This window comes from Delphinus delphis, chromosome 15 (genome assembly GCF_949987515.2).
Source record: "Delphinus delphis chromosome 15, mDelDel1.2, whole genome shotgun sequence".
Lineage (NCBI taxonomy): Eukaryota > Metazoa > Chordata > Mammalia > Artiodactyla > Delphinidae > Delphinus > Delphinus delphis.
In genome coordinates this window covers 24,990,194-25,002,224 of record NC_082697.1, presented here as the reverse complement: position 1 = coordinate 25,002,224, position 12,031 = coordinate 24,990,194, and the positions used below count along the sequence as shown (strand labels likewise).

At 56.2% G+C, this 12,031-nt stretch overlaps 1 protein-coding gene across 2 annotated transcripts; it reads right to left on the bottom strand.

Moving 5' to 3' along the window:
• Nucleotides 1-733: 733 nt before the first annotated feature.
• Nucleotides 734-10,067, bottom strand: E2F1 (E2F transcription factor 1). Of its 2 annotated transcripts, XM_060032754.1 has the most exons (7): nt 9,684-10,067; nt 4,891-4,981; nt 4,312-4,531; nt 3,316-3,468; nt 2,487-2,601; nt 2,167-2,392; nt 734-2,038 (listed from the first exon to the last, which is right to left on the bottom strand). In XM_060032754.1, the coding sequence occupies exons 1-7, from the start codon at nt 9,942-9,944 to the stop codon at nt 1,791-1,793; spliced, it is 1,314 nt and encodes a 437-aa protein (XP_059888737.1). In that variant the 5' UTR covers nt 9,945-10,067; the 3' UTR covers nt 734-1,790. The 2 variants fall into 2 exon arrangements, with proteins under 2 accessions (XP_059888737.1, XP_059888736.1); XM_060032753.1 differs by lacking the exon at nt 2,167-2,392 and having other exon boundaries at nt 9,684-10,047.
• Between the last annotated feature and the right edge of the window lie 1,964 nt (nt 10,068-12,031).

Sequence of the window (12,031 nt, the reverse complement as noted above, 5' to 3'; positions counted from 1 at the left end):
CCCCCTGGCTCTTCTGTTCTGGCCCCCTCTTCAACCCATCCTCCACACAGCTGCCAGAGGGAGCTTTTAAAATATAAAACAGGGTGTGTCACTCCTCTCTCAGACTCACCAGGGTCCTTGTCCCCCGAATAAAGCCCAAGACTGAACGTCTCTACACCTTGGCCCTCACCTCAGGATTCCAGCCACACTGGTTTCTCTCAGGTCCTAAGGGCCCTTTGCCCACGTGGCCCTCTCCTGCTTGGTGTGTTCTTCCTCTTCCTCCTCAGTTAATTTCTTCTATCCTACAGCTTTAGGTCAAGCACCACCTTTTCCAGGAAGCCCTCCCTGATCCTCTCATTTGTTTGAGTCTCCTCCAGCAGGTCCTGAGAGCTCCATGAGGGGAGGGAACGTGTGTCCCCACAACCTGACACGGAATCAGCCTGTTGTAATTATCTGTTGCATGTTTACAAATGTCCAGAAACATCTGGAAGGAGCATAGCAAACTGATCAGAGTGGCTCCCCTGGGGCTGGAAAAAGGAAGGGAGTTCATTTATTACTTTATCGGACCAGTTTTTAAATTAGGGTAAAAGTGATGAAGCCTACCTTTCTTGGGGTGGTGAGGCTCAAATAAAATGAAGCCAGGCAGGGACAGGGAGAGGGAAGTAGAGAATGGGCATTTTCCCAGCAACCTTGACCTCTCCCACCCTCACATTTGCTCCCAGTACATAGTCCCCAAACCGGGCCCAGACATCGTCAAAATATTTATTAAAACCAAAGCAGAGGGAACAGAGCTGTTAGGAAGGCAAATCAAAGTGCAGATTGGAGGGTGGGGCAGAGCAAGAAGTGGGGTGGAAGGGGCACTTCAAATGCCACAGGAGGGGCCCCTGTGGTCTGGGCTGGGGGGGAGGCCCTTCACCCCACCCCTCCCGCCCACCCTGTCAGTGAAGGTCCCCCACTCACCTCTCCCATCTCACATCCATCCTGGGGGCAGCTGGGGCCCTGCAGTGACCCCGTGGGAAGAGACCACCCCCTCGATCCACCCATGGCTGTCAGTCAGTCAGTCTGTCTCCCTCCCTCACTTTCCCAATAAATAAACCATTCAGGCCTCAGCTCCTTCAGAGTGGGGCAAAGAACAGCTCAGGGACCCCTGCCCTCGCTCAGGGGTAAGGGAGTTGCGGCATCAGCCCCGCATCCCTCCTACCCTTTGCTGATGCCCCAAGCTTGCCAAAAAGGCCTTGATAAATAAATAACGCTCCATTAAAGCTTCGATCAGAAAAACCTTTAAGACGACAGAAGTGCTCTCGCGGTCCTGCAAACGAGCAGGCCAAGGCCTCGCCACCCGGCCTGGTCAGCACGCAGGATTCTGGGGGCAGGTGGCCACCCTGGGCCTCGCGGGGCCCCTGGAGCAAGGAGACCAAAAGTGCAGTTAGAGCCCCCGCCATGCGCACACATGGGCTCATGCACACACACGTGGACACACTGGGGCGTGTTTTCAGTGCACACACAGATGTGTTCACCTTCATTCCCCGGTACATGCACACACACATGCTCACACACCACTCACCCCGTGTACACACGTGTCGGGTGTTGGGTGCATGCACATACACACCACAAACAGAATCCTTCCCTTCCTGGCTTGCTCAGCCTCCTGGCAGTAGCCAGACTCCAGAGCTAGAAGCTTCTGGAGGTAGGGGAGAGGGGTATAAATTAAACGTTTCCAATTGGACTAGGAGGACGGCCAGGGGCAGGGGGCTCCAGGGCTACAGAGACAGGGTGGGCATCCCAGGAGGCCCTGGTCCCCCTAAGCCCCGTCAGAAATCCAGGGGAGTGAGGTCCCCAAAGTCACAGTCGAAGAGGTCTCTGATGCCCTCGCCCTCCTCAAGGCCGAAGTGGTAGTCGAGGGCCTCGTGCGGGGGGGACAGGCTGATGAACTCCTCGGGGAGGAGGCCGGCGAAGTCCTCCCGCACGTGCTCCAGGAGCGAGTCAGCCGCCACCAGTGGGGACAGGCGGTCCTCTTCCATGGGGGCCCGCAGGCTGCCCATCCGGGAAAGCAGAGGTTCTGGGGAGACGGGGGAGCATCACAGGCCGGGGACACCCCGGCGGGGAGGGCAGAGGGGCTGTCACACCTGCCCACCCACCCGGGAGAGGGGGGCCCCACCCCGCCCTGCCCACCCACCCTTCACCCACCTTGCTCCAGGCTTAGCAGGGACTGACTGGGATCCGAGGCAGGGGATGAGGGGGGAGATGATGGTGGTGGTGGCACTGTGGTGGCAGGGTCAGCTGCCCTGTCCTCCTCCCCAGAAGCTGCACCCTGGGACGGGGTCTTCCCGGGGCTGATCCCGCCCGCACTCTCCTCAGGGCACAGGAAAACATCGATGGGGCCTTGTTTGCTCTTAAGGGAGATCTGAAAGGTCTGGGTAAAGGTAGCAGGCAGAGTAAACTGAGGCTCAGCTAACTACCAGCCCAGCCCAGCCTGTCCTGTTCCAGTCTAGACTCCCAGGTCTCACCTCTGAGGAGTCCACGGCTTGAAGCTGGGTCTCGGGGGGGGCCTTGATCACCATAACCATCTGTTCTGCAGGGTCCGCAATGCTACGAAGGTCCTGGCAGGTCACGTAGGCCAGGGTTGGTGGAGTCAAGGACCACATGACCTTTGGCCTTTGGGGGCCACCCACCCAGACAGCTCATAAGGCAGAGCCCATACCCACTGAGTCACTCCTGTCCTCTGCATCTCCCACTCCAGGGCCTGGCACATAGCTGGCACTCAATCCTATCTCATGCCCCTGAGCCTCAGTTCCCACATCTGTACGAGACCACTCTCTACCCATCAGATCTTAAGGTAATAATGGCTGCCTGCAATAATTTCCTATAAATTACACAAATACAGGCTTGGTACTGAGAATTTACTCTGACCCATGACCTTGGTGTCAATTAGTAGTTATCTCCAAAATGTATAAACGTAATTTGGGTATTCACTTAAAAAAAAAAAAGCTTATTTTAAAATAAAGTTTCTATTTTTGTAAATAAAAGACAAAAACTTATATCTCTAACCTTGAAGCTACAACCAGGTACCGAATCATTGTATTAAATAAATGTTTGTTATTGGTATCCTAGCTTTTCTTGTTTCATTCTGTGCAACTTTGGAATAGGATTATTTTCCCCTTTTACAGATGAAGCTGAGACTCAGAGAGTAACTTGTCCAGTGTCACACAGTGACTAAAGGCTGGGCCAGGACTGGTATCCAAAGCCAGAACCCTCTCCTGAATCCAGGGCCCAGGGTAGCCTCTCTATTCCCACTTGCATGGGGCCACGGTCACCCTCCAGGCAGTTCAAGGATATCGCTGGCTGTCAGCATCCTCGGAAAGCAGACGCAGCTGAGTGGTGCACATATGGATCAGGTGGTCCAGCTGCCGCTCGCTTTCCTGCAGTTGCTGGAGGTCCTGGGTCAATCCTTCAAGCCGCCCACCGATCCCCACTGCTGCATGGCTGCCTCTGCCGGGAGGCAAAGGGAGGGTTAGTAGCTCCCGGCCCCTCTTCCCAGGAGGCGTGACCCTCAGCAGAACAGTCTGCTGCTGCCTCTGTTCTGTAAGACCCAGGCGAGCCCTTGCTCCTCTTGGCCTGGTTCCTCAGCTGGGAAACAGCAGAGGGCTGAAGCTGGGCTCCAAGGCAGACTGGCCGGGTTCAACGTCGGGCCTGAATGTCTGTGAACACCCATGTGTCCCTCATAGGGGGCTGGGTAAGTGAATGAGGACAGACATGCCGTGGAATACTATGCAGTTGTGTTAAAGGACAAGAATGCATTAGATGCAGACATGGAAGCATTTCTAAGACATATTGAAAAGAAAAAAATGATGTAGAGTGGAATATCTACCGAAAACTGAGAACACAAATGTGTCAGAGAGGGGAGTAGGATGACCGGGGAAAGAGGTGAGAAGGGAAAAATAAAATAAGAATTAACAAGAATAAAACAGCTGTGTTAAACAATCTCATCAATGGCAACAGAAGCCAGAACAGTGGTCACCTGGTGGTATGAGGAGTAGACTGTCTGGGAGGGGCACAAGGGAACTTTCTGGGGTGCTGGAAATGTTCCTTATTCTTATCGAGATGGTGGTCACCCAGGTGAAGAAATATGTAAAGTTACACTGAGCTACACAGGTAAGATTTGTGTTCTTGCCTGCATCTATCACCTCAGGGAAGCCAACTTTCCTCTCTAAACCTCGGTTTGCCCAGCAGTAAGATGGTAATCCGGGCAGCCACAGTGGGTATCGCTATCAGCTCCTCCGGGCTGGCCTGGCCCCGGGCCTCCACCCACCCTCCTGTTTGGCTGGTACCTACAGCCACTGGATGTGGTTCTTGGACTTCTTGGCGATGAGCTGGATGCCCTCAAGGACGTTGGTGATGTCATAGATGCGCCGCTTCTGCACCTTCAGCACCTCAGCTGCCCAGTTCAGGTCGACGACACCATCGGCCGAGCGGCTCAGCAACTCCAGGAAGCGCTTGGTAGTCAGATTCAGCGATGTTTCATAGCGTGACTTCTCCCCTGGGGATTTCACACCTGGGGGCCAGGCAGGGTAGGGTCCCTCAGCACCACCCCCACCCCCCAGCCCCAGCCAGGCTCTGGGGAATGGGGCTGGGGGGCAGATGGCTCCTTCCCCTTGGTGAGGCCAAGCAGGGAGGCCCTGTGGCAGCCTGCCAACCACAGTATTCCTCTTCCGGCTGGGGAACTCCCCACACCCCAGGGCTTGGGGAAGCCATGCCAGGCGGCCACTCCAGCTGCCCCTTGGGGCTCCCAGAGGCCTGGCTCAGGCCCAGGCCTAACAGATCAGAGCTTAGTCTGCAAGCATGTTTGTCTGCCCACACCCCCCAACCTGGGTCCAACCAGGAGGTCTGCCCTAGCCCAAGCTCGGGGGGTACCTTTTCCTGGGTGGCGGCCTCTGCCCCGAGCTGGCCCACTGCTCTCGGCCAGGTACTGATGGTCAGTTTCCAAGTCCAGCCTCCGCTTCACCTACGGCAAAAACAACGGGAGGATGCCCAGTAACCAGGAGAGTGGGGCCACAAGAGACCTGGCTGAGGGCCTGGTGTTCCCAAGCCGCCCCCTGCCTCAGTCTCTCTCCCAGGATGCCCAAATGTGTGAGTGAGGGGGAGGTCCCAGGGGACACAATCCTACCCCATAGGACAGAACACTCAACTGGAAGGCAGAAGTCCAAGCCCCAGTTCCACCACCACCTTCTTGGGGGCATGCGGTAGTTTGCAAATGTTTTGATACTCCTCCTTTCAAAAGATGGAGCCTAATTCACCTCCCCTTAAATATGGGCCAGATCTGGTAACTTGTTTCGAATGAACAGAATATGGTGGGTGTGTGTCACTTCTGAGACTGGATCATACAGGCACTGGAGCTTCCTCCTTGCTCTCTTTATTGGATCATTCACTCTCGGTGGGAGCCAGCTGCCATGTCATGCAGGCACTCAAGCAGCCCTAAGGACAGGCCCAAGTGGCAAGGAACTGAAGTCTCCCCCACAACAGCAACACAGGTAAGCTCAGAAGCAAATCCTCCAACCCTAGTCATGCCTTCCAACGACTGCAGCCGGGCCAACATTTTGGCAGCAAGCTCAGAAGAGGCCCTGAGCCAGAAGCACCCAGCTGAGTAACCCCTGAATTCCTCACCCCCAGAAACTGTGTGATAATAAATGTTTGTCATTTCAAGCCACTAGGAAACAGGTCCTCTGAGTAAGTCACTGCCTCTCTCTGGTCTCTGTCTGTGAATATGGCAGCACAGTAATGGCCCCATTTTACAGATGAAACAACTGAAGCCCAGAGAAGCTCACGGTCATACAGGCAGGAAGTGGCAGAGCCAGGAGTCCTGCCCAGATGCCCTCTGATTTAGTTACACCACTCGAGGATGGAGATTGTCCTGGAGGTCTCACAGGCATCTCCACTGCATCCTGATGTACCCTCCCCTCCCCTCCCCACAGGGTTTCCTGAGCTAGAACCTGGTTCAGCCCCACCTGCTGCCCCCATCACAACCGGCTGCCAAGAAATCCTGTCCCCACAGCCACCAGCGCCTCCCACCTGGACCAGCTGTCTTCCCATTGGCCTCCCTGCCTCCATCTGTCCCCCTCCACCTTAGTATCCTCATCTGCCACCAATTCTCCACAAGAACTTCTGCTGAGACATCTTTCTTCACAAACCTGTGTCTCCAAGCCTTAGCTCATGCTGGTCCCCTCCCTGGTTTGCCCTTGCCTCCCTCCCTCCTAATTCACACCACCGCTTCCCGCTCTGTGGGCAGGCACCTTACCCATAACCTAAGCCTTTCCGATCCCACAAGAGAAACTGAGGCTCTTCTCCCTCAGAACTGCCTCAAACCCAACCTTTCCCCACATGGTCTCTCGCTACAAATTTCTGCAGATGCGTTTGTCTCACCCAGAAGCCAGGGAGCCCCTCAGAGGCGGGCACTGGGTCTGAATAGTCTCTGTACACAGGGTCTGGGCATCAACAAACGTTTGCTGAATGAACCAGCCCACATGCTGACACTCCCTCTCACGCACACACTCATGGATTCCCTCAGGGATCCGCGGCTAGAAGAGCTAACACGCGCTGAGTGCTTCCTGTGTACCGAGCACCACTAGGTAACTGCTTTCCTGCGTGCGATCATCAAACCCTCCAACCATCTTGCAGCAGGTGCTCTGAGGACTTCCACTTCCTGAGGAGCCTGCACCTCGGAGAGGTCACATAGTGAGAGGTGGAGTCAGGATCTAAACCTTAGTGGGCTGGGCAGAGGCTAGTCCGGAGGCCAGGCCCCCTAAAGCCGAACCAGAATGTACCCCCTCTCCAGCCTTGCCCCTAGGGCCTGAACCCTAGTATGCTCCAGCCAACCGCACCCCTTGCCTCCTTCCTGCTCCCCATAGGGGTGCCCACCCTGAAGGCAGATCAATGCCACACTCTAAAACAAGGGCTCAAGCAGATGGATGCCCATTTCTGCTGCTGCTCTCTAGAGATGCAGGCACAGGGACCCAAAAGGCAGGGGTGAAGACAAACAAAACATTGGTGAAAAAATCTGGATGACTCAAACACCTATCCATGGGAGGAGACACAAAAACTGGTTCATCCAGCCTCTGGAATACCACGCTGCTGTCAAGACGGACTGAGGCAGGCTGATACAGAAGCCTCCCAAAGACATATTGACAGCTCATGAAACCATTTTCTCTGGTTCAGTTTCTATTACTACAGAATCCATTTCAGGGGTGACCTCTGTACGGGAGGGAGGAACATACGGGCCATGTTGCCTTATCTCTAAAGTGCGGATGATGTGCTGCTGAACACGGACATAAAGGAAAAACGTCAATTTCTAAAACTTTAGAAAAAGAAAGTTGTCATAACCGCCTTAAAAACAAAAGCAGGCTCAGGAGGAGAAAAAAGGAAAAATGGATGGGGCTGGGATCTTGTCCCCCTCAACTTTCTAGCCTTTTAACTCTTTTTCTATAGTAAATGAGTATTATATTTAGTTTGTTTTTTAGCAGCCATGACAACAGGGTAGAGGTGGACAGGAAGGGCCAGGAGGAATGGCTGAATTGCAGAGACTTGTATGCAGGAGGTACTCAATGAATGCTCACTCGTGCAGAAGCTGAGCCTGTCACTTGTTTCAAGGACTGCCCCAAACAAATGCTAGAGCAGGGGGTCAGTGGAGGCCACAGCTCAGATGGCCAGTGGCTACCCACAGGTACAATGTTAGGGGGTGTTGGATGGCAAAAGCTGGGCCTATGTTTCTGAACTTCAGCTCCAAGACTGCACCAGCCCTCACCCCTGCCCACGGAAGAAAACACCTACTGGCCCTTAAGTACTGTGAGGGCAGAGGCTCCTTACTTGCCTGTGCCTAGAACCTCATAGGTGCTCACTAACAACTGTTGAATGAATGGAATGCTCAGGCCCAATGAGGCTGCCCCTGACACCACTGGGGATGGAGGAGAGGGCATACGTCCTCAGCCCAGTCCCTGGCTGTCCCTCCGAGCCTGAAGCTCAGTTCCCCAAGGGCAGGACCCACAGCCCTGGGCCTGCTAGGTACCTGTCAATCAGCTAAACTGGAGGCTACTTGTCCAGGCTCCAAGCTGGTACCCACAGGGACAGGTTGCTGGGGTACAGGAGACGAGTCAGGTGGCCCACCCCTGGTGCAACTTCCATCCGTCTCACTCATTAGGAGGAAGGGACCCTGGGCTTCCTTCAACCTCTATTAGCATCTCCAGTATGCAAGGCATCCCAGCAGTTAACCACTCAGGAAATCTGGATTGGTCCCAGCACTCACTAGCTGACTTACTAGGGAATGTTCTAACATCTCTACGCCTCAGCTTCCCTACCTGTAAAAGGGGAAGGTTGTTGAAAGGGTTAAAAGAGTTAATTGGGTAAAGTGTTTGGCACAACGCCTAATACACAATACAGTCTCAAAACAATGGTGCCTGCTATTGTTATTATTAGCATCTCGGTGATTCCGGAAGGAAGGCCACACTGGGCAAGGGGCCAAGGGGGTTGGGGGAACCTTGCCGGGATGCCTCAGGGACCAGCTGCCACCCAGGCCATGAGCAGTTGGGCAGCTTCCACCACCTTGCCCTGGGCCCTGCCTCCTCCCACAACTTGCTCCAAGCCCTATGCGGAGACCCCATCCTGCCCATCCATGCCTCACCTTCACCCACAGGTTGTGCCAGTCAAACTGGTCTCCACACCCTGTCCTGGAGCCCACAGGGCCAAGCTCCAGGGCTCCACTCCCTTCTCCCCCTGTAATTCAGCCGCTTCTTTTGGGCCCCCTAGTCTGAACTGTCTTGAGCCTCTTGCTGCTCAGGGAGCACTTTATCAAGGCATCTCCCTGGGGCATTTACTCTCTCCTGGCACCGGGGGCCTCCTCTCCAGCTCCCAGAGGCCCAACCCACCCAGTACTTCCACTGGGGCCCAGGGGTCTGCCTGCCTGATTAATGAGGTTCCATGGCAACCAGGGTCTGGGAGGGTGGAGGATGGCAGATGGAAGGACAGGCAAAGGGAGGGGATCAGCAGCTGGCCCAGCCACCCCGCCCCTGCAGAGAAGGCCTCCCAGCTAGGCGGCCTGTCCCCAGAGGCCCGGAGGGCCAGGCCTGCACCTGGCAGTCCCAGCATCGAGGCAGGAAGGAGGGTCTCCTCAGCGGCTCTTCCACGGTCTGGAGCCAGAACGCCCCCCTTGACCTCCCTAAGCAGCCATGCCCACCACCCAGCCACACATTCTGGTCTGAAGCCAGCAGGCCTCAGTTCAAATCTCACTTGCAGCCTTGTGACCAGGGGGCAAGTCACTTCCCCTCTCTGGACACAGTTCAGATGGGCACAGTGACAACACCGAGCTCACAGCACGGATGTGAGTTTTAGCTGCCTTGAAGTCTGCCAGAGACCTGGCATGCAGTCAGCGATAGCTGAATACACGTGGGGCAATTATTATCACTGAGTCTGACCCTTGAGCGTCTCTGGCGAGGAAGCTGAGGCCCAGAGCACAGAGCAGCAAACAAGGACTGGCCCGAGGTCACCCTGCACCCCGGGGCGGGGCCCGGAGGACCAACCCAGGCTCGGCACCGCCCAGCCCGGGCGCGTCAGCCCACCCTCCCCCGTCCCAGCTGCCGCCGGGCCAAACACCGCGCCCCGCCAGGGTCTGCGCGGGGGTCCAGGTAGCGCAGTCGGCCCAGTGTCCCTGGTGTCCGTACCGGCGGGCGGCCGAGCGCGGGGCGCGGCGCGCTGGGTGTGGGCCGGGGCGCCTGCGGCGTGGCGAAGAGCAGCAGGTCGGGGTCGCGGGGCCCGGCGGCGGGCGCGGCGGGGCCGGCAGGGGCCGGCGGGGCGCTGGCGTCCTGCGCCGTGGAGATGATGACGATCTGCGAGGAGTCGAGCAGCCGCAGCGCGCCGGCCCCGAGGAGGGCCTCCAGCGCCGGCGCGCAAGGGCCACCCGTGGGGGCCCCGGCCACGGCCATGGCGCTCACGGCCCGCGCGGCCCGGGTGGCAGTCGGCGGCGGCGGCGCGGGCCCATGGCGGCAGGCCGAGGCGAGGACTCGATCCCGCTCCGGATCCCGCTCCGCCCCCGGCAGCCGCTGCCTGCAAAGTCCCGGCCACTTTTACGCGCCAAATCCTTTTTGCCGCGAAAGAGCCACGAGCCGCCGAGCGCTGCCACCATTGGCTGTCCGGACTGTGACGCAGGCGACGGCGACGGCACCTATTGGCTGCAGCGCGCCGGACCTGCGGCGGAGGGCGGGACGGGGCGGCGGCGCGAGGCGGTCCGGCCAATCGCAGGACGGGGCGCGCGCAGGCTTTGTCGGGGCGGTGCCAGGCGCGTTCGCACTCCCCGCCCCCAGAGGGGATGACCCCTGTCCGAAGAAGGGGGCAGCCAACCGTTCCCCGACGTACCCCATCCTGCTGATGCCTCTAAGTGGAGATAGAATGTCCGTTCTGCATATGTCACCGTCAGCTGACCCCACGTGACCCCCAGAACCCCCCACCTGTGGCCCCAACACACTCAGGTCAGATCTCTAGAAACTGCCCCTCCTCTTTTCTGGGTTCTCACCTCCAAAACCCCAGCCACATCTCCCTTCCTCAACTTGCCCCACCAATGCCATTCACTTTAAAATTCTGCACCCACCCTATCCCTCTCACCCAGAGTCCAAGCAGAAGATGGGGAGGGATGTCTGACTCAGTGCAGCTTGGGGCTTTTCTACAAGCCCTCCTGTAGCTGGAATCTCTTCAACACCCTATGCACAGCTTCTGCTTAAACTGATTCATTCACTCATTCATTCAACAAACGTTTTGAGAGCCTGCTCTGTGCCCCATTCTTGACTCCTGGCCCTAAGGAACTCACAGTTTAGTGAAAAGGGGAGGAGGGAAATAGAGAGGTAACAAATGTTTACAATATGATGTGGAATTTCCACTATTAAAGTAATTTCAGGGGGCTTCCCTGGTGGCGCAGTGTTAAGAATCCGCCTGCCAATGCAGGGCACACGGGTTCGAGCCCTGGTCCAGGAAGATCCCACATGCCGTGGAGCAGCTAAGCCCGTGGGCCACAACGACTGAGTCTGTGCTCTAGAGCCCACGAGCCACAACAACTGAGCCCTCCAGCCACAACTACTGAGCCTGCGCGCCTAGAGCCCGTGCTCCACAACAGGAGAAGCCACCACCATGAGAAGCCCGCGCACCGCAATGAAGAGTAGCCCCTGATCGGGCAACTAGAGAAAGCACGCGCGCAGCAATGAAGACCCAATGCAGCCAAAAATAAAAAAAAAAAATTAATTAAATAATAATAAATAAATAAAGTAATTCCATGTTAGATCTAACAAAGGGAGAAGGTGAGTGTGCTGAGCATGAAAATGCATTTAATCCAGAGGCCCTGGGACCTCTCCATCAGCCATTTCTCATTGCTCAGTTCAGCTGATTTGACCAATATTGTCCTCTCCTCTGTGCCAGGCTTTGTGCCAGCACTGAGGGCAGAGATGTGAAAGGTTTGATGATTTCTATGAACTTGCCTGCCATCTGGTTGGGATGACCCATCAAAAGAGAAAAAAAAGTAGCTAAGACGCAATCAAGAATGAGATCCCTAGGCCCGGCATAAAGACCCCTTCTTCCAGGGAGCCCTCCGCAGTTGGAGCTAGCTCACTTCCTCCATTGCCCAGCCTAGCCTCTGTTCTAGCACTGAGTGCACAATGCATTTCTCTCTCTGCCTCCCCTATCAGACTGGGAGCTGCATTAGGGCCTCTTCCCAGCACTGGCCTGGTCCACAGCAGGTGCTGAGAAGGGTTATTAAAGAAATAGAGACTGATGCTAGAGGCTACCTGGAATGCAATGAGAAGGCCCTGGTTCTCCAAGAGTAGCCCTTAGGCCCCCGGTTTCAGAATCACCTGGGTGCTTGTTAACTATGGGCCCACCCCAGCCCTGCCAACTTAGAATCTAAGTGCCTAGGAATCCTCATTTTCACATGCACCCCCCCCACCCTCATTCCAGGTAATTTTTATGCACGTTCATATTTGACAACAAATTGGTATTCCTGTATAACCAAAATGTATGGGGCAGCCTC

What these genes read in the sequence shown, in the direction of transcription:
- E2F1 (XM_060032754.1), bottom strand. Translation starts at nt 9,944, where the DNA reads ATGGCCGTGGCCGGGGCCCCCACGGGTGGCCCTTGCGCGCCGGCGCTG. An exon ending in AAGAACCACATCCAGTGGCT is followed by an intron (nt 3,469 to 4,311) that starts GTAGGTACCAGC and finishes GCCTCCCGGCAG; the next exon opens with AGGCAGCCATGCAGCAGTGG. An exon ending in AAGCCGTGGACTCCTCAGAG is followed by an intron (nt 2,393 to 2,486) that starts GTGAGACCTGGG and finishes ACCTTTACCCAG; the next exon opens with ACCTTTCAGATCTCCCTTAA.